We start from the raw sequence: 25,077 nt of genomic DNA, 5'->3' as shown, positions 1-25,077 counted from the left end.
CAATAAGTTAGAGAAGAACTGCAAGCATTTGATAACAATTTGGGTGAACATTTTTTAAAAAAAAATCTTTTTAAAAGGAACAAAGTTGACTTCAAAATCTCTTCATACCTGACATGATTCTATCAGATGCTCCTAGACGCGTGAACACTCGGTCAACTGGGTTAAATTTGCAGCTTTCCGCAGGCACGTAGCACCCCAGTTGAGCCAGGATGACCAGTAGGCCAACCTAGTCCGGGAGGGGGTAAGAGGAAGAAGAAATCAGGTTTCTGTTGTACAGGCTAGAAAACATTACTACATTCACCTCCACTTTACATTCCAGAACGCTGCAATTCTTAAATTTACCCTTGTGAATTGCATAGATTAGTCATCAAATTTTGTATCATTCTAATGTAACCTTTTCAAAACAAGAGGCTAGAAAAAAAGCTATTGTTTTAGGCTCAAAACCCAGCCATGGTTTTTACTGTCTCAGAATCAGAAGGCTGTGGATTTCAGTCCTAAAATCTATATATTTGACCGTGTACACCAGACTGACACTTCTGTGCAGTACTGAGGGGGTGCTGCCCAATCAGAGATGTAGTCTTTCAAATAAAGTCAAACCAAGGCCCTGTGTCTGCAAAAATAAAAAAAATACATGGCAAAATTCTGCAGCAGCAGCAGGGGGGTTCCCCCTCATGTCTGGCCAATATTTATCCTTTGACTAAAAGAGGACAAATTATCTGGTCATTATCACATTGTTTGTGGGAGCTTACAGTGTACAAATTGGCTCACTAGTTTCCTATATTACAAGTGACTACACTTCAGAATACTTTATTAGCTGTAAAGTATTCTTTGTTCTAAGGTCATGAAAGGAGCTACATGGATGCAATCTCTTTTCATTTAAAGCATGCAGGACCGCGGTAGGTAACAGTGCCTCTCCCACCTGTCTCATGAGTGTAGATTTGCCACCCATATTTGGGCCCGTTACAAGCAGACAGGAAGCCTGGGTGTTACTGTGACCATCTTCTAATTCTTCAACATCCTGGCAGCCAATGAACACGTCATTAGGGATGAAATCCCCAAAGACGGTTTTTAAGACACACGGGTGGCGTGAGCCTCGAAGCTCCAGGAACGGGTGGGTGCCCTCATCAGCAAGAATTACAACAGGTCTGCACATTGGCCCCTCTCCGCTCTGACTGTAGTGTGTTAGGCTCACCAAAACATCTGCAAGAGTAAAACCATTAAGAATGACGAAGGCACATTCTGAAGAACTGTGTAAAAGCACCTGCCAGCACAATGACATTTGGAGCAGCCAGACCTTTAAATTATTCCAGAGACTGTATATGATCTGTATTAAATTATTCCAGAGACTGTATTTGATCTGTATTAAATTATTCCAGAGACTGTATTTGATCTGTATTAAATTATTCCAGAGACTGTATATGATCTGTATTAAATTATTCCAGACTGTATATGATCTGTATTAAATTATTCCAGACTGTATATGATCTGTATTAAATTATTCCAGAGACTGTATTTGATCTGTATTAAATTATTCCAGAGACTGTATTTGATCTGTATTAAATTATTCCAGAGACTGTATATGATCTGTATTAAATTATTCCAGACTGTATATGATCTGTATTAAATTATTCCAGAGACTGTATTTGATCTGTATTAAATTATTCCAGAGACTGTATTTGATCTGTATTAAATTATTCCAGAGACTGTATATGATCTGTATTAAATTATTCCAGACTGTATATGATCTGTATTAAATTATTCCAGAGACTGTATTTGATCTGTATTAAATTATTCCAGAGACTGTATATGATCTGTATTAAATTATTCCAGAGACTGTATTTGATCTGTATTAAATTATTCCAGACTGTATATGATCTGTACTAAATTATTCCAGAGACTGTATTTGATCTGTATTAAATTATTCCAGAGACTGTATTTGATCTGTATTAAATTATTCCAGAGACTGTATTTGATCTGTATTAAATTATTCCAGAGACTGTATATGATCTGTATTAAATTATTCCAGAGACTGTATTTGATCTGTATTAAATTATTCCAGACTGTATATGATCTGTACTAAATTATTCCAGAGACTGTATTTGATCTGTATTAAATTATTCCAGAGACTGTATATGATCTGTACTAAATTATTCCAGAGACTGTATATGACCTGTATTTAAGGGTTGTTGGGAGCAGAAGTTTGAACTAATGATTTGAAGGAGAATCAGCTTAAGAACATAAGAAATAGGAACAGGAGCAAGCCATTCAATAAGATCATGGCTGATCTGCCCCAGGCCTCAACCCTTTCATGCCAGGTCCTCATAGCCCTCAACTTACCCACATTTCAAAAATTTATCTACCTCCTCTTTAAATACTTTGTGATCTCACCTCCACAACTCTCTGGTAATTCCAGGCATTCACTACCCTCAGAAGAAATTCCCTCATCTCAAATTTAATTGAGTGTCCCCTTATTTTGTAACTATGTCCCCTAGTTCGAGATTCCCCCACTAGTAGAAACAGCTTCTCAACATCTACCCTGCCAAGCCCCCTCAGAATCTTGTACGTTTCAATATCACCCCTCATTCTTCTAAACTCTAATGAATAAAGGCCTAGCCTGTTTAGTCATTTGTGATAAGTCAAGCCCTTCATCCCAGGAATCAACCTAGTGAATCTCTTTTTGAACTGCCTCCAAAGCCAGTATATCCTTTCTTAAATACGGGGACTAAAACTGTACACAGCACTCCAGGTGCAGCCTCACCAACACCCTGTACAGTGGTAACAAGGCTTCCCTAATTTTAAACTCCAGGCCCCTGGAGCAATATAGGCCAAAATTCCATTTGCCGCTTTAATTATATGCTGCACCTGCACGCTAGCTTTGTGTTTCATGCACAAGAACACCCAGATCCCTCTGTGCTGCACTTTTTGGAGTCTCTCTCCATTTAAAAATGGTCTGCCTTTTGATTTTTCATACCAAAGAATATGACCTCACACTTTCCTACAGTAAACTCCATCTGCCAAGTTTTTGCCCACTCATTCAGCCTGTCTATATCCACTTTTGTATCCCCTTGCAGATTCCTTATGTTCTCATCACAACATGCCCTCCCACCTATTTTTTGTATCATCAGCAAATTTGGATACATTACACTCTGCCCCCTCCTCCAAGTCATTAATATAGATAGTAAATAATTGAGGCTCTAGGATTGATCCTTGTGGCACTCCACTAGTTACGTCTTTCCAACCTAAAAAAGACCCATTAATCCCGGCTCTGTCTTCTGTGTGTTAACCAATCCTCAATCCTTGCTAATACATTACTCCCAATACCGTGAGCTTCTATTTCATGCAATAACCTTATTGAGTGCCTTCTGGAAATCCAAATACACTACATCTACCAGTTCCCCTTTATCAACTCTGCTTGTTATATCCTCAAAAAACTCAAGCAAATTTGTCAAACAGGATTTCCCTTTCGCAAAACCATGTTGACTCTGTTTGACTGCATTAAGCTTTTCTAAATGTCCTATTTCTTCCTTAATAATGGAATCTAGCATTTTCCCAATGACAGATGTTAGACTGACTGGCCTAGAGTTTCCTGCTTTTTGTCTCCCTCCCTTCTTGTACAGGGGCATCACATTAGCAGTTTTCCAATCCACTGGAACTCTCCTGAAATCCAGTGAGTTCTGGAATATACCAACCACTGCCTCCACTCTCTCTGCAGCCACTTGTTTTGAAACCCTTGGATGCAGTTCATCAGGTCCTGGTGACTTGTTTGCCTTTACTCCCATTAGTTTCTCGAATACTTTGTCCCTCGCGACAGAGACTGTTACAAGATCTTTCCTCCCATTAGCCCCTTGCTTATCTGATCCCTTTGGGGTGATTATGATGTCCTTCACCGTGAAGACTGATGAAAAATATTGGTTTAAATTATCTGCCATTTCCCTGCTCCCTGTTATCAATTCTCCAGTTGCATCCTCCAAGGTCATGCTCACTTTAGCCACCTCTTTCTTTTTATATACATGCAGAAGCTCTTGCTGTTTGTTACTATATTTCTTGCCAATTTAATTTCATAATCAACTTTCTCCCTCTATTAGCTTTTTAGTCATCCTCTGCTAAAAAAAAATCCCCACCCTCTGGCTTACCACTAGTTTTCACCATTTTGTATGTGATAGTTTTTGATTGGATACTCTCCTTGACCACTTTTGTTAACCACAGGTGGTTCATCCTTCTCAGAGTCCTCCTTTTTGACCGGGATAAATTTTTTTGCTGAGCATTATGAAATATCTGCTTAAATGTCCGCCACTGCTCATCCACCGACCTTCCCCTTAGTCCATTTTCCCAGATCGCTTTAGACAACTCTATCTTCATACCCCTAATTGCCCTTATTTAAGTTGAGGACACTGGCTTGAGACCAGAGTTGCTCACCCTCAAACTGTATTTGAAATTCTACCATGTTGTGATCGCTACCCCCTAGAGGATCCTTAACTACGATATCTCTTATTAATCCCATCTCATTACACATTACTAGATGGGTTTCAGAGTGTATTGCTCTAGGAAACAATCCCTGATGCACTCTACAAATTCGTCTTCCATGTTACCCCTGCCAATCTGATTTGTCCAGTCAACGTACAGATTAAAATCACCCAAGACAATTGTAGTGTCCTTCTTACACACCTCCATTATTTCCCGATTTATACTTTGTCCTACAGTGAGGCAACTCTTTTGGGGTTGAAAGACAACGCTACCCTTGACTTCTTCCCTTTGCTATTCTTTATTTCCACATCACGATCTATTGCACCTATATCACTACTCACCACCACACTGATACCTTCCTTTATTAACAAAGCTATTCCATCTCCTTTTTGCTTATTTTCCCTGAATGTCAATTACCCTTGAATATTGAGTTCCCAGTCTTAGTCACCCTGCAACCATGTCTCTGTAATAGCTATCAAGTTATATTCATTTATTTCTATTTGCGTCGTTGACTCAAATATCTTTATCTTGTTACAAATGCTGCGTGCATTCAGATAAAGAGCCTCAAGCTTTTACCATTATTGCTCGTTCTGGTTCTGATTTCTGCTGCACTCTTCTGCTTATATTTTCTGTCCCTTCCTGTCACAATTTGATAATCATTCGCCTCTTCACTACCCTGCACCTCTGGTCTCTCATTTCTTTTTATTTTTTTAATCTTCCCTTCAATTGAACCCTTCCCCCCCATTAATTAGTTTAAAGTCCTATCCACAGCCCTAGCTATACGATTCACCAGGACACTAGTCCAAATGGTTCAAATGAAGCCCATCCCAACGGACTAGCTCTCTCCTTCCCCAGTACAGGTGTCAGTGCCCCATGAATCGGAGCCCATTTCTCCCACACAAATCTTTGAGCCACGCATTTACCCCTCTAATTTTATTTACCTGAAGCCATTTTGCACGTGGAGATTACCACCTTTGTAGTTCTGTTCGTAGTCCCTCAGCTGATTCTCCTTCCTAGTCCTACTTATGTCGTTGGTACCTACGTGGACCACAACAACTGGATCCTTCCCCTCCCACTTCAAGTTCCAGAAGAAATGACATTAAACTTGGCACCAGGTAGGCAACACACAGCCTTCAGGATTCTCTGTCTTTGCTGCAGAGAACACTATCTATTCCCCTAACTATGCTAACCTCTATTATTACTACATTTCTCTTTTCTCTCCCCACTTGAATGGTGTTCTGTACCATGGTGCTGGGGTCAGCTCGCTCATCCACTCTGCAGTCTGTGCCCTCGTCCACACTGGAAGCAAGAACCTCGTACCTATTGGGCAAGGGCACTGGCTGAAGCTCCTCCAGAGCTAAATTTTGGATCCCCATGCCTGCCTCACTCGTAGTCACATCCTCCTGTCCCTGACCACGGTCCAAATTTGATGCAATTAATCCAAGGGAGGGGTGTGACTATCTCCTGAAACAGTGTCCACATAACTCTCCCCCTCCCTGATGTGTTATAGTATCCACAGCTTGGACTCCAGCTCATCAACTCTGAGCCAAAGTTCCTCGAGCAGCCAACACCTGCTGCAGATGTGGTCACTGTGGATCACACCGGCATCCACCAACCCCCACATTCTACAGCTGCTAAACATCGCCTGCCCAGCCATCTCTATTTTATTTAATTAATTAATTAGGATGTTGAATATTTTAAAGTTAATTGCCTAACTGTACTCTTCAACTGCAATAACATCGGATTTAAACCACTTGGCCAATCAAAAGAGACTTGTAAGAGATACCCACCAATCACCTACCCATTTTCCTTTGATGTCACACTTTGGTTCTGACAGGTAGAAACAGGTCCTCCTCTTGCACTCTCCTCTAGGTGGTGCTACTGACTGCCTGTCCCAGTGTCGTCCTCTCGCACCCAGTTTGAGTCCCAGTAAGCACAGCATCCAATGTTACCGGTGCCTGAGACCAAATCTTTCTGCTTCACTTGATCAGAACCTTTGCAGGCAGTGAATCATCTGCCACAGAAAGAGGGGTCACTCATGTCTCATGCTTCTGACATGTCTTCCTTTTTCCTGAACCCCACCATTCCCGAGTGGTTGACAGGGCCCTTAAGTATGTCTGACCCATCTCCCGCACTTCTGCCCTCAGTCCTTCCCCTTCCTTCCAGAACCATGTTAGAGCTCCCCTTGTCCTCACTTTTCAACTAACCAACCTCCATGTTCAAATGATTATCCTCCGCCATTTCTGCCAACTTCAGCATGATGCCACCACCAAATACATCTTACCCTCATCTCCCTCGTCAGCATTCCATAAGGGACCGTTCCCTCCGGGACACCCTGGTCCGCTCGTCCATCAGCCCCCTATGCAATCGCAGGTGGTGTAACACCTGCCCCTTTCCCTCCCCAGTCCTCATCGTCCAAGGCCCCAAACACTCCTTCCAAATGAAGCAGTGGATTTACTTGCACTTACTTCAATTTAGCATACTGCCCTCGCTGCTCACAATGTGGTCTCCTCTACACTGGGGAAACCAAATGCAGACTGGGTGACTGCTTTGAGGAACACCTTTGCTCAGACCGCAATCATGACCCCAGCCTTCCTAATTCACCACCTTGTTCTCATGCGGACATTTCTGTCCCCGGGCTGCTGCAACATTCCAGTGAAATTCAAAGGCAAACTGGAGGACCAGCACCTCACTTTCTGGTTAGGCACTTTACAACCTTCTGGAATCAACACTGACTTCAACAACTTCGGACCATAAACTCTATCTGCCATTTTGATTTTTTTCCCACCCCAAGGGCCAGTCTGTAACTTGTTCTCATGTTTTGCTTTCAGAGAGTGCGGACCCTTATTCTGCTGTTAACACATTCAGCTATCTGACCTTTATGCCACGATTAACACCTATATCAGTCTTTAAGACATTATTACCACTCCCTTTGCCTGTGTCCATGACATCTTTGTCAAATCTCTCCCGAGCTCCCACCCATCCCTCACCTATTTTGCTCCAACTGCTTTGGTTGAGGAGAGGCATAATTGAGTGGTATAAATGGGAGGGGTCTAGATACAGCAGTTAAGGCAGGCCTTATTCCTCTTGCTCTATAACCCAGTGGGGGCGGTGGCATAGAGATTTAGGGTAGGAGATTTAGAGGGGATTCAAAGGCAAAGTTTTTCACCAGAGGGTAGTGGGGAGCTGGAATTCACTGCCTGAAAGTGCAGTAGAGGCAGAAATCCTCAAAACCTTTAAAAACTACTTGGACATGCTCTTGAAGTCCCATAACCTACAAAGCTGCAGACCAAGAGCTAGGAAGTGGGATCAGGTTGGGTGGCTACTTGTCAGTTGGCATGCAAAAAAGATGGACCAAGTGGCCTCCTCCTGTGCTCAAAATTTCTGTGATTTTATAACCATTTACAATTAGATTTAATTGGCTGCCCTTTGAAAGATGCCTGTGCCTTGGCTGTGGTGGGCAGAGAGAGAAAGAGAATGGGGGCTAGAGAACAAGGTGGGGGCAATACAAAGCAGAAGAGAAGAGTAAGTCAGAGTAGCTGATTAAGCACAAATGGTGGATTTCGTGACAATATTTGATCACTGATTGACAAAGAGGCACAATGTGGAACTCTACTTGAGTTACATGCAACTAGTTTACTTGCATTAAGCATTTTGTGGGGAGGGGATGGTTGGTGATGAAGAAGCATTTTTGATTGATTTGACAGGTCTCTAAACGGTGAATTGTAATATTCACATCTAACAGAATCTCACCATCACCCTATGGAACTGTCCAAAAATGGTCAACTTGAAGGGACTTAACTCTAGCCTTCAGAGAGCACCAGGTGTCCACAAGCTTGGGGGTGCTGCTGTGTGAGCCAACACTGGGAGCAGTGGAACATCTGATCGACTGCTCCACAGCAAAACCACCAACAGCCCAAGCTGCAGCGATCTCGCAGGCTTCCTTTTAAATCATTGAGATTCACAAACTTTAATGTTCCCAGAGATGGAACTTCTCAGCAGTCAGCCACCTTTCTGGATCTAGCGGAGAGAACATTTCAAGATAACAGCTTTCATAATACAATGGAATATTTCATGGAGCAATTGGTCTTTGTGGTTCCAATAGATTTACAGCACGAGATGTGTGAGAGACATTACAAATCACTTAATGGTTGGAATGCATTTCCCTTCAGCAGTAACACTGCTGCAGAATAAGTTAACAGGGAAAGTAGCTGAAGTGCTGGATTGTCAGACACAATCTGCTTAATCGAGCACTGCAGCTACTGGGGGAGGTAGTGGCAGAGTGGTATTGTCGCTGGGCTGGTATTCCAGGGTAATGCTCTGGGCACCCAGGTTTATATCCCACCAAAACAGATAGTGGGAACCTGGAATTAAGTCTAATGATGACCATGAAAACCATTGTCGATTGTCGTAAAAACCCATCTGGTTCACTAATGTCCTTTAGGGAAGGAAATCTACTGTCCTTAACTGGTCTGGCCTACATGTGACTCTAGACCCAGAGCAATGTGGTTGACTCTTAAAATGCCCTCTGAACAAGAGCAATTAGGGATGGGCAATAAATGCTGGCCTAGCCAGCGACGCCCACATCCCATGAATTATTTTTTTTTTTAAATCACACCTGTGTTTTTTTATACTCATTCATGGGATGTCTAATCCCTAACTGCCCGTATTCAGAGGGCATTTAAGAGTCAACCACATTGCTGTGGGTCTGGAGACCAGACCAAGTAAGGCTGGAGGATTTCCTTCCCTAAAGGACATTAGTGAACCAGGTGGGTTTTTATGGCAATCGGCAAAGGTTTCATGGTCATCAGACTTTTAATTCCAGATTATTTTAGGGAATTAAAATTTCACCACCTGCCATGGTGGGATTCAAACCTGGGTCCCCAGAGCAATACCCTTGGTCTCTGAAATACTAGTCCAGTGACATTTCTCTATGCCACCAACTTCCCCCTGTTAATTCAATGTTGCCTAATTCAAATCATCGGAATTTTTTTTATGCACAAAATTCCATTTTCCATTATTTATTTACTTCACCGATAATAATAATTTAGTTAATGGACTGAACCTGGCATGTATGGAGGGCTGCAGTGCTTGACACACGTGCAGATGCCAGTGGTTAGTGGTGGCATGTGAAGGTTGGAATGGATGAGAGAGATGGCATGGACGTTCAGGATTGCAGCGGAACTGACTCAGGAAGGTCCAGCCCCAAACCCAGTGTTATGGATTGAGGCCAAGATCAGGTTCCACTTTGAGAGTCCGCGCTGCCCTCTGTTTAGTTCAGGAATAACCTGTCCAACTGAATTTTACTTCGGTGGTTTGCAAAATTTCTGTTGAGGAACTGCTGCTTGTAAGTGGGGAGAAGGGGGTGAGGAGGAGGTGGTGGTGGTCGGGGTGGGAAAGAAGGAATCAATACTGAGATGTGACGGGATGGAGATGACATGGGAGGGAGGGCATGTGATGGGGGAATTGGTCAAGTATATTAACGTGACTGCAAATGTTTCTCGGGTCTCTGCTAGTTCAAATCATTTGATATACATTTTCTAGGATGGAAAGGAGGTGAATTTGAAACATGTTACAGATGAGTTCCAGGGGAAGAGAGAGAGCAGGAAGGCCAGTCAGTGGGGTTAATTACTCAAAAAAGGTTTAGTCCCCTGGCCCGAGTGCCCTTTTCCAGTTGTTCTGCTCCCTCATGGGATTGCTTTATTAAAATGAAGGCTTACACAAGATGATATTTTAAAATAAAGCTGTTCCAACATAAACACACTGGCTGTGTTTAATCACATTTGGTGGGGCAACAGCCACAAAAGCAAGTCCATTGCGGTCACTGTAAAAAGGGATCTGCTGATGGCTGGGTTGGCAGGAACGTACAGCAACATCCGAATCCACCTGCCCATGAAGTAGGGCAGCAGCCAGTCCAGCTCCACAAGCACCAATATTAATGTTCAAGGATAACAATCTCACCGACTGCACAGCCAGACACTGACTATGGAGCATGACCATTTCATTCCAGAACTGAAAACTTATTTCTCAAGCGCAGAGTAGGGTGGGGCAGAACGTTTACACGTAACGCATGATTTCCCTCAACCATTAAAATAAGTGACCATGATCTACCACATTCAACCCAAGAACGAGCTTGGAACAGCCAGTTTGAAGGATTGAGGCAACATGTCACTTACCAAGAACAGCGATGCAGTCCACAGCTGCCTGCCAGTTTCTGTAATTCTTGTCAAAGTTGTAGAAGAGTCTCCTCATACAGTCTTGAAGAGCACCATCCCGTCTCTCTTCAGCATTGTTCATTGTCTCCAACAGCCTCTCGATCTGTTTTGTCCAGTAACGTTTGTAACCCTTCTTGGTAGATTTCAGCTCGTATTCCTCCGGCACACGGCGATCGGCAATACTTTCCGGAACCTCCAGTTGGTAGCGGTTTTTGGCCGAGCCCCAGTAAACAACACTTCGGCAGCCCAGCCGCTTGCGCTGAGTTTCCAAGTACTCTTGGAGGTTGCGCTCAGTCTCCTTGATGTCAGCGAGCGCCTGGTCGTAATCGGGGTCAAAGCCTGCTTTGGGAGTAATTATTCCAGTGTTCCTCGCCTTCTGATGGTCAAAGGCAGTGTCCCATCTCTTCAACTCTGCAGACAAATCTGGAAAGAGGCCTTCAGCGGTACTGCCCTTCAAACTTAGTACCTGCCTTAATAGCCTGGACTTGAAGCCATCAACAGACAGCTCAATAACCTGCAGTATCTCCTGGAAGACTTTGAAGCCTTCCAGGGCAGAGAGGAAGTCTGCGATTTTCTTTTTGCTGTAAGTAGTCTCCTCGTACAGCACAGCCCGGCTATCTGGGTGGTCTTTGCTTTTCAGGGGTGATCCAATGCTGTGGATCCGGCTCAGCAGCCGCTCCAGGTCAGGAAGTTTCTTCAACAGCTCAACGACCTCGGTGAGCTTGTCAGGCACGGCCATCAGATCCTCAATGCTGTTTAACCTGTCCTCAATGGCAAGGGGGTGACAGAGGGGGGCACAAAGCCACTGCTTTAGTAGCCGTTTGCCAAAGTAGGTGCAGCAGTTGTCCAGCTGCTCCAGCAGCGTGCCCTCAGTTGTGCCGTTGGTGCCATTTTGCAGGATCTCCAGGTTGGTCAGGGTAATGGCGTCTAGCACCAAGCGCTGCCGACTCCCGACAAAGCAGTTGCTGGACACCTTCGTTCGCTCAACGTCAACATCCACAGGAACGTACTCTTCAAAATTTGCCAGGGACAAGAGCTCTTGGTCAACAAGGCATCTCTTTAGGTAGAACACACAGGCCCCAAGTGCTGACAAGGCGAGTTCATGGCCTTCGCCTGGGGTGAGTCCCAGTGAGTCGGCCTCGGATACCATTCGCTGGAGAACAGGAGGCAAAGGAGCATCCAGATCTTTGTCTTTAGTTTCGCTGAAGTAGCCCTCCTCGGCGAGGACTTTTAGTGTTTTGGTTGCATCCCAGAATTGGGAGGCTGACTGCAGCCCCTCCTGCATAGCAGAGACGAGGCAGCCTTTCAGAATCTTCCTCGTCTCTCCCGACGGGTTGCCTCTCTCGAACAGCACTTGCACGGGCGGGTAATGTGCCACCAGAGTGCGGAAACGGGAGCAATGCCGGTCATCCTGAAACTGACCCACATAAAACTTGCCAACGGACGTGTCGACAAAGCAGACTCCATACGAGTGACACTGGCCTGAAGAATCGGAGCTCACCTTCTCCTTCATGCACAGGAGATACTTGTTGCCGCTTTCCAGCGGGCTGCCATCCAGGACACTGTACGTCTGCGTTCCCTTTGTAATTATCCGACAGACTTCTCTCCGGACAACCCGGTCAAACTTTGTGGGGTGCGCCAGAGACTTGCAGCGTGCCTCCATCATCTCAGGGGTCTCGGTCTGCTCCACCCTCGCCACTTTGTAACCTTTCTGCACCAGCACGTCAGAGAAGCGGCCGAAAGCAATCTCGGGGAAACCGGAGTGAGCCCAGCCGCCTTTCATAAATGACAGGCCCAGCTCATTGACACCAGTGACGGCGTCCATGTGGTAAAGCTCGTAAAACTTGCCAACTTTATAGAAAATCACAGTGTCAAGCATGTGGGATTTGAGATCCCACCATCTCCGCATGCCCGGGGTACACTTGTACAGGAAATCGTCGGGCACATAAAGTGTGGAAAAATCATAGTCAGGGTCATCTTCCTTTCGCCTCTTTGCATCTTTCCTCTTGCCAGGCTTTAACCACTCGAGCTTCTCATGGTCCCATGTTGTTGCAGGTGAAGCACTGCCCGAGGCACCTCCATTGGACTGGCACTCAAAAGTCTCTGGCGCAGAAAAGGCGGAGAGTCTGGACTTTGTGCTCGAGGACACTGCCACTGCTGGTCTCTTCTGGGTTTCCGAGGGGGAACAGGATGTGCTTTTTGGTTTGGCTGGACCAACGGTAGCTCCACGTTTGCGCTTGAACGGCGTCTTCACTGGACTATCAGGGTCGGTCTCGGTGTCAGGCTCACTGATATCTTTCTCGTCAACACCACTGCTGCATTCATCACTGCTCCCCTCCTGCTGGTCTGGTTTAAACTCATCCTCCGAGCTTTCAACATCACTGTCAGACTCCACCACAATCCGCCTTCTTTTGGCCTTGGCACTGGCTGAGCGTGTTGCCCTTGGTGCACGCTTCTTCACTTTCTCATCCTCGCTGTTATTTTCTTTATCTTCCTCACTCACTGTCGCTTGGTCACCCACCTGGAAAGCAGTACTTTCAGTTTACTCCATTCTCATATTTCCCCTCCACAACAGCCTAGCAAGTTGGCAAGACCACTTGGCTGCAACAGGCTGGCAGGACACCCCAACCATCCCATCCCATCTCCCCCCGCCCACCCCCGGATCTGATGCCTGAATCCAGCCCAGACTGATGGAATAGCAGCCGTCAGTTAGGAGGATGGGGTTGAATGGCAGGGAGTCTGGACGGGAGTCAGTCCAGATCTTAGTCGCCCAGACAGGACAGAAATCTCCATAGGCAGAAGGGTGAAAGGGGCAGCTGCTGTAAACAGTGGAAATATTCAGCCTTAGGCACTGGAGGGAGGTGGGGAACGAGAACAGTCCTCATTGAGTTGGGACTAATGTAGTTTTGAATAAAGTGAACTTTACAAACCGCTATGCTAAATCTGGCCCATGAGTCTTCATTATCATCACAAGGTGCCACATGTGAGGGTGGGGAGAAGAGAGAGAGAGAAATGTCTCAACGCTCAGCACCATCAGCATACAGAGCACAAAATTCATACAAAGTTAAGCACTCTTGAATCTATTGCATTTACTCGAGTAATAGGCGAGGATGGGGTTACACATTTCCCCAAATGCACCCCATTCAACTGTAGGACTACAATTAACAGATCTGAAACTTCAGGATCGGTAACTGACTGTCATACTTGAAGAGAGAGAGAAAAATGCACTGGGAACAACAGGTCAGGGCACCATCTCAAAGGGCATGAACAAGCAGACACAGGAATCCCCTCGAATTCCAGGGTACTGTGATCTGACTCAGATCTACTTATTTCAGTACAAACAGGGGAAATCAAGTCTGGGAATGTTCCTCATTTGAATGGCTGGGGAGCTTTAATTCTGATAAATAGTTTGATCGAAACTATTATTCATTTACCTCCATTTCTTCCTCCTCCTCCTCTTCTTCCTCATCCTCATCCTCGGAAGGTTCACTGCACACAGCCAATTCCAAACGCTTCTCTCTTGATTTCGGAATGGCATCATCTGCCAGCTCCGTTGCCCTGCGGATTTCAGGCTTCCCACTGAAATAGGCACCACCCCTCTGGGCTTCTTTACACTCAGAACCTGCAAAATCAAAAGGTCACCTGCTTATAGGTCCTAGCTGAAAATGTGTCCGATAACTTGCATTTATCTAATGCTTTTAAAATAACAAAATCTCCCATTGTCAGCTGTTTGGGAAGGAAGGAAGAATGTCAAAGAGTTAAGTCTTAAGAAGGCTTTAGAAAGTACGAAGAGATGCAGCAAGGAAGAGGAACTTAGAAAAGAAATTCCACTGTGGGAGAAGTTGGCAGTGTCTATCATTGATAATGAAAACAGAGGCAATGCACAGTAAATTAGAATTGGAAAAGCAGAGTGTTCAGGCTGGTATACAGTGGGGGCAGGGGGAAGTTGCAGCAGTAACAAGGCCATGAATAATGTGATGGCCCATGTGCTTTTGGAAGGGAAAGAAACCATATTTTATGTTGGGGCGATGGTCCCTTTAGGAGCTAGGTTTCCTGTAAAAAGCAGCTTGCTTCCAGTAACTGATCATGTGACCAAGTTGCCTGAGATATAAACAGTGGGGGGGAAAGGGTCAACGAGAAGTTAATTGTAGTGTGAGTAGGTCCTCGCGTGCGGTTCTGTGTTCAAGCAGTCTGGGTTTAATTTAGCACAAGCTGGCTAGAGAGGACATTACTTTCAAGCAGGATTCAGTCAAAATTGTGAATGCGCTGGCTAAAGGAGTTTAAAGCTCTTGTTAACTGAAGGACTTCCAAAAGTGAGTTGAAATTTTGGGGTAGCTGAGGGAGAGAGGAAGCGTTTAGATGCAAGAATCCAGAGTTAAAGAATACTAGAACCAGGAGAGTTCTGACCCGAAGTGGCTACACTTAAGATGTAGCAATGCCTGTTTTGAATAGGGAGTCAACCACCATAGGACAGTTGAAGATTTAAAGGGACAATCTTACCAGAAGCAAAACAGAAGGCCCAAGAAATCATAATCTTTATGATTCTTTGAAACAGTATTCGGGTCAAATGGTTAATCTTCCAATTTTTGATAAATATCTGACTTGAGTTTTGGGGGTATAAGACCATGGATGTAGAAAGAAATTTGAGTTAAGATACTCGGTTTAAAAATATCTGTATTAATTGTACTTTTACTATCTTTAACGTTATCTCACTATTAAGGATAGAGTGTAGTTATTAGTATTCACGTTCTTTGATTTTTGTGTAATAAGTTTGTTTTAAACAGTGAACTTGTCGCTTCATTCTTTTAGAAAATACCCGGGTTTTCGAATTTAAAAAGTAAACACAAATTGGACTCTACTGAGATTATAACACAACCTGAAAACCATAAGCTGTAGGAGCAGAAGTAGTCCATTCGGCCCCTTGAAATCATGGCTGATCTGATAAATCCTCAACTCCACTTTCCTGCCTTTTCCCCAATACTGATTAAAAATTTGTCTATCTCAGCCTTGAATATACGTAAATCCCCAGCCTCCACAGCCCTCTGTGGTAAAGAATTTCACAGATTCACTACCCTCAGAAGAAATTCCTCCTCATCTCTGTCTTAAATGGGCGACCCCTTACTGATATAATGCCCCCTGGTCCGAGACTCTACAACAAGGGAAAACAACCTCTCAACATCTACTCTGTCAAGCCCCCAAAGAATCTTATATGTTTCAAAAAGGTCGCCTCTCATTCTTCTAAACTTCAGTGCCTACAGACCCAACCGACTCAACCTCATCTCATAAGAAAATCCCTCCATACCCAGGATCAACCTAGTGAACCTTCTCTGGACTGCCTCAAACACCAGTATATCTTTCCTTAGACAAGGGGACCAAAACTATTCACAGTATTCTAGGTGTGGTCTAACTAGTGTCTTGTATCGTTTTAGCAAGACTTAACTATTTTTATACTCCATTCCCTTTGAAATAAAGGCCAACATTCCATTTGCCTTCCCTATCATCTGCTGAACTTGTATGCCAACTTTTTGGGATTCATGCATGAGGATCCCAAAATCCCCCTGTGCTGTAGCTTTATGCAGTCTTTCTCTATTTAAAAAAATATTCAGCTTCTCTATTCTTCCTGCCAAGGTGCATAACCTCACATTTTCCCACATTATATTTCATCTGCCAAGTTTTTGCCCATTCACTTAATCTATATCCCTCTGTAGACTCTGTCATCCTCACCATTTGCCTTCCCACCTATTTTTATGTCATCTGAAAACTTGGCAATAGTACATTCACTTCACACATCCAAGTCATTAATATATATATTGTAAATGATTGTGGCCTCAGCACTGATCCCTGTGGCACTCTATCAGTTACAGATTGCCATCCTGAAAATGCATCACCCCCCCTTATCCCAACTCTCAGTCTTTTATCGGTTAGCCAATCCTCTATCCATGCTAATATATTACCCAACACCATGGGCTCTTATCCTATTAGGTATTGTTATGTGCAGTACCTTATCGACAAAAATTTTAAACTCAATGTACAAAAAGTTGGGGAGGAATTCACCAAGGCTCCTTCGACAGCACCTTCCAACCACGACCATTACCATCTAGAAGGGCAAAGGCAACAGATAGATGGGAACACCACCACCTGGAAGTTCCCCTCCAAGTCACTCACCATCCTGACTGGGAAATATATCGCTGTTCCTTCACTTTCACTGAAACTCCCTTCCTAATAGCACTGTGGGAGGACCTACACCACCTGGACTGCAGCAGTTCAAGAAGGCAGCTCAACACCACCTTCTGAAAGGCAACTAGAGATGGGCAATAAATGCTGGTCCAGCCAGCGAAGCCCACATCACATGAATGAATAAAAATATAATCAGAGGAAAGCAAGTTTGGAGAGATAGTTGAAATACAGTTGAGATACAATCAGTGGACTTTTGAGTCAGCTAAAAGGTGGGAAAGCCCCACAGATGAAAGTGAACAGTCCCGCTGACTGGACTGGATGTGGAATTTGCAGCACAGCAGAAATGATGTTTGGTGGAAATAGGGTCAGCCGTTCTATCAAGTAGAATGGTTTGGGTTCTGGTCTTCGCCACTGAGCTGCAAGAAGTTCCAGCTCATTTGCGACTTGATCAAATAGACAGAAAGCGAGGTAGTAGTGGTACAATCTCATTCAGAGGTTGGCTGTCATTTCTGAATAACCCAATCAGTTGCAAAAAAACAATTCCTAAAAAGACACATCACATTCTCAAGACAACTAGGGTGAGATAATAAAGGTAACCCTACCGGAACTGCCCACATCCTGAGAACAAATACAAAGGGATGGTGCAGGGCAAGAGGAAGTGGTATTGTCAGCACACATGGGAGTCACTTTATATAACACCAACTTCACAACATAGAAAACAAAATGAGCAGACATATCAAACTACGTTTTATGAGTATCATGAACGGCCAAGTCCCTGTACTCAGGTACAAATACAATGCTGGGGAAATACTAGCAGAGGAAACAATTATGGAGCTGATTCAGTCAATGTTACCAAGTCAGGGGCAGATAATCCAGGAAAACTGCACAAGCACCAAGATTTTGCAGACCAAAATCTGTACAGTTACCTGTTACACCATCCTTCAGGCCAGGGACTTCCCCCATACAGGATATAAATTGTGGAAAGACATTGTTGACCTGCACATAAAGACTCAAGAGCTCAGATCGAAGAAGCCAGACTCAATCCAGCTGTAGGATCCAATCAGCAAAGTCCCCAGAGCCCTGATCCTAATGAAGACAGACTTGCACAAGTAACACTTCAAATTATTCTAGGCATGAACTTCAGAACTAGTTAAAACCGGATAGCTAAAGCTACTCAAAGGTCAGCAGTGAAAATATGAACACGATACCTTGTACCACAGAAAATGATATAGGAGTTTTGACATAAGTTATTAGCCAGTCCAAGTACTGCAGATGTCAACTGGATTTCTGTTAACAGAACTCGGTAAAGATTGTCTGGTTAACGGAGGGAATAGCAAATACACAAAAGGCCGAGCTACTAATTTCCAGGAATCTGTCCCTTGGTAATGTTAGTGTTGCACTCAGTCAGATGTGTTACTAGTTATTTTCTCTATGGTGTAACCTGGTTAATCACATTTAGATATGGCAAACTTCAAGACAAACTAAATCTGTACAGGAATTAGAATTTAATATTCTGACCTCTTACCGGTGTACAATTTGATATACTTCACATTAACCCAGCCTCTTGTCGGAGGATCATCAAAGAACTGGACATGCATACGAAGTGACTTCCCTTTTCCCCTGAGGTACTCGTCAGCAGTTGGGTGATTATACACCAGACTGGGCCACCATGGATATCCTTCCAGTTTGGCCCACACTAGATCTCCTGGAACAAAGTCACAAGCTGGACTGCAGGGAAACAGAATGACAGAACGAGAGACAATTACCTCAGTATTTCAAATTCATTTGCTTATGCAACGCTCTTTTCCTTGACCAATATTTTTGCCCTTTAGACTTGCACTTGCTCTGTCAACAAGCTCACGATTGCCTGAAGCTGCAACATCTGCAAGGATTCCTGAATAACATATCACACATGGGACAGGAGTGGACAAAAGTAAATAAACACCAGTAACATCAGACTACATTTCAAACTGGTCAGCTTTGCTGTGCAAAAGTTTTTGAAAGGTCCAGTAAGTTATTAAGTATTGACCCTCCCCCCCTCCCCACTTAAAAGGGGTTTTCTGCTCCCTCTCCCTTAATATTGCCCCAGGTTGCCATCTAAAATGCTGCTGCCATACAACAGAAAGGGAGGGGAGATGACCCGTTATCTTTCCACCAGCTTCTCTGCAATAGCAGCAGGGCGAGGAAAACTGATTAAAAGGAGCTGGCAATGTGAATTAAAGGGAAGCCCTCACCACGTTACTGAGAATGTAAACCCGCGCAGTCCATTCAAGAGAAGCTGCCGGCCTCCAAACACCGGGGCAATGGTTAGTGCTGACCGGTTACAGCCCAGCGCAAACACCCAGGGCCCGGAGCCTCTGTAACTCTCCTCTCTCACCTCAGTGCTGGCGTCCCCTGGGCCGCCAGACCCCCGGACTTGCCGGCCTTCCTCTCCCCCCCGGAGGATAGCGGGCCGCGGGTGCTGCCAGCAGCGGGACCTCGGGGCCGCTTAGGCGGCCGAACCCCGCTCCCGTTCTCCCGGGGGGAAGCGTTGGCCTTTTTAGCGGGCGGCACATCGGCTTCCGCCTTGGCCGAGGAGGCGCTGAGCGGCGGGGATTTGGGGAAAAAGCTGAACAGGGTTCTCTGCCGGGACATGCTGCTGCCGCTGCTGCCACCGCCGCCGAGCTCCCGGCTTTGGCGCTGGCGGGAAAATGGAACGCGAGGTCACAGGAAGGAATTCCGCATGTTTCTTCAGTCAATAGCCGCTCAGCTCCCCATTCCCGCCAGAGCCTGGCCCCGCCCCCAGGCTGCCCCGCCAATCCCCAGGAAGGTAGCAGTGCCGAATATTAAAGTACAACCTGATTGGCTGCAGTCATTGTCCTGTGAAATAGCTTGAAAAATGGAACACAATTGTTTATTGTTATGTATACACACACCCACACACATATATGTTTTATATATATTATCTATATCTGTGGTGGTCCACTTAACCCAGTGGCTAGAGTTGACGTTTCGAGTCCTCATGACCCTGCAGCAGAACAGTTCTGTGGAAGGGTCATGAGGACTCGAAACGTCAACTCTTTTCTTCTCCGCCGATGCTGCCGGACCTGCTGAGTTTTTCCAGGTAATTCTGTTTTTGTTTTGGATTTCCAGCATCCGCAGTTTTTTTTGTTTTTAACCCAGTGGCTAGATGGCGAGTGCGTGGTTCAGAATAACACCAATAGTGCAGGTTCAACTCCTATCCTTGCTGAGGTAGAAACTGCCTCGCCACAACAGGGTGACCAAATCTCACGGAGAAAATTAAGGTGCAGCCTACATAGGGGTGGGTGGGGGGGAGAGAAGGCTGTTAGATGGTGCAAACAGGAGGAGAGCAGGTACTGTTCAACGCCATACAGCTCAGTGCACAGTTTAGCAGACTCAGATACAGGACAATGCCATACAATAAGGGACTTTTGGTCACTCTATCCCACCCTGCCCCTGAAAGTGGAAGGCAACAGCAAAATATCATTGACAAACTGCCAAGAAAATGACTCAGGATGAAGCATCTCCAGGCAATGAGCCAAGGTCCAGGCAGAGCACATACATCATCCCATATAATATATATGTATATATAATTTCTGAGTGCTATAATCTGAAAGCACTGAAATTGGGTGGAGCTTGAATCCAAACATGCCCTCCATGATTTGGCCTATCTTAATTGGACCAGAATGGACCATTGCGTTCCCCAGCATTACCTGACTGAATTAGCGCCACAGGTCAAGGTGCCCCTTTCGAAGGAGAATACTAATGCAACATCACATGCCATACAATTCAAGTGAAAGGTGCTTAAAATAAAACAACAGCCCATTTTAAAAAAACCAAAGGAACCTTATGCAACAAAATCATATTAATACACTCTTCCCAGCAGTGAATTACAGAAGGTATAGATGATTTGGATTTGACTGTGAGGAGCTGGCTGTACAGTAATAGGAGGTTTGTCGAACAATGAGGCAGATTGTAAAAGACGAGCTGATCCAATTTAATGTGGCACATCCAATTTAATGTGGATAATTATGGAGTAACATATTTTGGAAGGAAGAAATGATAGAATTCACTTAATAGAAATACTGAAGAGACTGCAGGAATAAAAATAGGTTTGATTAAATAATTATTTGAAAGTGCAAGGTAAGTAATAAAATATGCCATTGTTCATTTAAGTTACAATAACAGCAACAATTTGTATTTATATATCTCTTAAAATACAATAAAACATGCCAAGGCATTTCAGAGGACCATTAGTAAACTAAGTTTGATACCAAGCCACAAAATGACATATTGGGTCAGATTGGGTCAAAGAGGTAGGCTTTATAGAGTGTCTTTGAGGTGTCTTAAAGAGGTAGGTTTTACAGGGTGTCTTAAAGGAGAAAAGAGAGGTAGAGAGGCAGTGAGGTTTAGAGAGGGAATTCCAGATCTTAGGGTATTAGCAGCTGAAGACATGGCCACCAATGGTGGAGCTATTAAAATCAGGGATGCTTAAGAGGACAGAATAAGAGGAGTGCAGATATCTTGGAGGGCTGTGGGGCTAGAGGAGATTGCAGAGCTTGGGAGAGGCGAGGCCATGGAGAAAGTTGAAAACATAGTTAAAAATTTTAAAATCGAAGCATTAATCAGGAGTCAATGTAGCTCAGCATGCCCAGGGGTGACAGGTGAACAGGACCTCATGGGAGCGAGGACACAAGCAGCAGTTTTCGATGACTTCAAGTGTACAGAAGGTAGAACATGGGTCAGAGTGTGTTAGAATAATCAAGTCTAGAGGCAACATTGTAATCATGACAGGCATGGAGGAAAATCTACAAAGAGTTCTCGACACAATTGTAGCAAACAATAACTGATATGGATTATCATTAAACTGCAGCAAAATTGTAAGCATGGTAATATCAAAGAAAAGGATTACTAGATCCAAACTAACAGTGGAATCAAAAGAAATAAAAGAGGCTGAATAATTTTCTTATCTGGGTAGCCTAATAACATCTGATAGGAAAAGTGATCAGGAAACGCATAAGACTTGCTAAACAAACCTTAGCAAAAATGTCAGACCTCATTAGAAATACGAGCATCTCTATGGAAAGCAGAATGAGCTTATTAAAATGCTACTTCTGGGCAGCATTACCAAATGGATGTGAAAGTTGGAATATAAGGAGACAATGGAAGATAAAGTCTGAGACATATGATGAGGATTAGCTGGACTACACACACAATGAGGAAGTTTTGGGGAAAGCAGGAGCACAAGAGAACTTTTACAAGTGATTACCAAGAGGCAGCTACAATTCCTTGGGCATGTTCTTGCAGAAGAAAAACTAGAGAACATCTGGTAAAATTGAGGGCAGCAGAGCAAGAGGCAGACAAAGGAGGAAATACACCAACAGCTAAAGGAGGAGAACAGATACAAGATCTGAGAACAACACCAAGATGTTGACTGTTATCTAAGACCGTGAAAGTTGGAGAAGCATTTCCACAGCAGATGAGCTAAGGCAGTATGGAGTTGAGCAACGTTACAGAGCTGGAAGTAGACAGTCTTGGTAATGGTGCAGACTTGGGGTCAATGCATTACTGGATACCTGACAATTTAAGGACAGTGGAGAGGTCAAGAGAGGTGGTGGCGAGGTAGAGATGGGTGCTGTCAATATACATTGTGGAAACTCAGGTGTTTTCATATGATGATATTGAGGGGCTGCATGCAGATGAGAAATAGTATTGGACCAAAGATAAATTTTTGAGGGCCGCCAGAGATAACAGTGCAGGAGTGGGAAGGGAGCCATTGTCAGTGATTTTCTGGCTATGATTAGATAGATAAGGATGGAAGCAGGTGAATGCAGTGCCACCCAGGTGGTCGACAGTGGAGAGGCATTTGAGGTGTATAAATAAGAGCATAAAGTGAGAGTTAATCACAGATTTGTAGAAGGCAATGATTAGGTCACAGGTCCAATACTGTGCAGTTTTGGATGCCACATTACAGAAAGGAAACTAAAGCAATTTAAAATGTAGATTCACCAGAGTTACATCATGGATGGGAAACTTCAGTTATTGGAGGCACAGGAAAAACTGGAGCTATTTCCACTGGAGCAGTGAAAACTAATAAGATCTTCAAACTTGTGAAGAGTTTTGATATTGTAAATAGGGAAATGCCATTTCCTCTGGTTGAGCAATGAGTGATGAGGGATCATCAATTTAAAATTGTCACTAAGAAAGTAAGGGAAGAACTTAAAAGCAATTTCTTAATGCAGAGAATTGCTGGACCAGAAAGTGCTTGAGACAGAGATCAATGCATCTTCATTTGAAGGATTATAGGGACAGAGCAAGGAAGTAGGATTTGTTTTCGATGCTCCAGCAAAGAACAATTACAGACATGATGGATTGAAGAGCCTCATGGTTTCTCCCTCCCTAGCCAGTTGGTGTTCTGAACAATTGTAGTACCTCAAAGCAAACTGGAGAAACAGCACCTCATCTTCCAGTTAGGCACTTTACAGCCTTCCGGAACATTGAGTTCAACAACTTCAGATCATGAACTCTCTCCTCCATCCTTGCCCTTTTTGATCCCCTTTTTATATATTTATTTTTAATTTTTATATAAATATTTTTCCCCACCTATTTCTATTATTATTATTTTAAAACATTTATTTCCATTCATTGTTTTATCCCCACCTTTTAGCCTATTTCGATCTTTTCTCCCACATCATCCCCTCCCCCCACCCCAACCTCATTCGGGCCATCTGTCACTTGCTCATCCTGCTTTCTACTCTTAAACTCACCATTAGCACCTCCTTTAGACAGTGTCACCACCATCAACACCCCTTTGACCTTTTGTTTATGACATCTTTTGCAATCTCTCCTTTGCCTCCACCTATCGCTAGCCTTCTATCCAGTTTCACCTGTCCCTCCCCTTTAAGCAGTATATATTTCACCTCATTTTTACTTCTCTTTAGTTCTGAAGAAGAGTCATACGGGCTTGAAACGTTAAATCTGTCTTTCTCTCCACAGATGCTGTCAGATGTGCTGAGATTTTCCAGCAATTTTTGTTTTTGTTTCAGATTTCCAGCATCCGCAGTATTTTGCTTTTACCTTAGTGGTACCCAGCTGCTGTCCTGACTAAGACCAGTTAATGCAGCATGAATCAAGTCTGGCACTTGCCCATTTTCCATGGTTCTTTATCACATGAGCAGTGTAAACATATAAAAACTTTTAAAATTGGCATTTTGTCCAGTGTAATTGATTACTCTGCTGTTTTTTGCATTAGGCAAATCAACTGTTTAAACCACAAGTCCCTTCCTATGGATCATCTCAATGCTGAATGCTGGGGACACACAATTGTCACTTGAGCCCAGCATTGCTCAGATACAAATGATTGAAAATACTTTGCGTGAGGTAATTCTGTTATTCACCTCCTAATGGAATCTGCCTGTATATATTTGAGGGAAGGTATTATGTGCCATACGTAACTTCCAGTGGGAAATCCCAGAAGTGACTTTGAGCAGTGGAGAGCTGGCAGTGTGGCTCCTTATTTGATTTTCATACCCTGCCCTGGCTACCACACAAAAAACTGAGCATGTGGTGTCTGTGTCTGAGATATTTGTGTTCGTATGCTTTGTATGTGCAGGCAGCACGATTTTCTGTTTTGTTTATTATATTTGAATTGGAGATTTTTTTGTACATCTTTTCCTAGCCAGCCTATTCATAAATACTCTCCTAGCTGAGGGAGTAACAGTGCTGTCTGGCTGCTCAGCCAACTGCTCAGTTTAATGGCATTCACAAGGCCTCCTTGTTGTAACTGCAACTTTCTCTAGTACACCTGCATTGGTGCCATGGTGCCCTTTGCTTTAACATTTGTTGGCTCAGTGTTCTTGTACATTGCAAGGTGCCTGAACCACTTACAATGACAGCAAGCACAAGGCCAGGAAAGGAAGTTGGATGGTCAGCAGTTCAGTGAGACTAGGGTTCAGAGAATAGAAGATGGGTCTCATGAGTGGGGTGAGCTTGGAGATGGTAGAGGGCAGGGAGGAGGTGGAAGAGAAACCGGAGAGAGATGCAAGTTCAGTGCTAAGTTGGGGGCAACAGTGCAGGGTTGGCTTCGTGGGAGTGGGGAGAGGCATCTGTACAGATGAAGTCAAATAAAGCAATGAGTTTCTTGCCCTTGTTGGATGTGAGGCTGGAGGGGTGGAGAGCATTTTAAGGAAAAAGTTAATTGTGAAGATAGGAAGCCAGGGAG

At 44.1% G+C, this 25,077-nt stretch overlaps 1 protein-coding gene across 1 annotated transcript in view; it reads right to left on the bottom strand.

The window, feature by feature from the left end:
- The window catches only part of msh6 (mutS homolog 6 (E. coli)), a 30,515-nt gene extending 10,910 nt beyond the window's left edge, over positions 1 to 19,605 (bottom strand). Inside the window, exons 1-6 of the mRNA XM_041209997.1 lie at positions 19,234 to 19,605; positions 18,382 to 18,584; positions 14,114 to 14,301; positions 10,641 to 13,200; positions 920 to 1,200; positions 109 to 226 (exon numbers count right to left, since the gene is read on the bottom strand). Coding sequence (XP_041065931.1) covers positions 109 to 226; positions 920 to 1,200; positions 10,641 to 13,200; positions 14,114 to 14,301; positions 18,382 to 18,584; positions 19,234 to 19,490 — 3,607 coding nt within the window. The 5' untranslated portion in view covers positions 19,491 to 19,605. The remainder of the gene's footprint in view (positions 1 to 108; positions 227 to 919; positions 1,201 to 10,640; positions 13,201 to 14,113; positions 14,302 to 18,381; positions 18,585 to 19,233) is intronic.
- Positions 19,606 to 25,077: the final 5,472 nt, after the last annotated feature.

The sequence above is a fragment of the Carcharodon carcharias genome, chromosome 2 (genome assembly GCF_017639515.1).
Source record: "Carcharodon carcharias isolate sCarCar2 chromosome 2, sCarCar2.pri, whole genome shotgun sequence".
Taxonomy (NCBI): domain Eukaryota; kingdom Metazoa; phylum Chordata; class Chondrichthyes; order Lamniformes; family Lamnidae; genus Carcharodon; species Carcharodon carcharias.
This window is presented reverse-complemented; position numbering and strand designations above follow the sequence as displayed.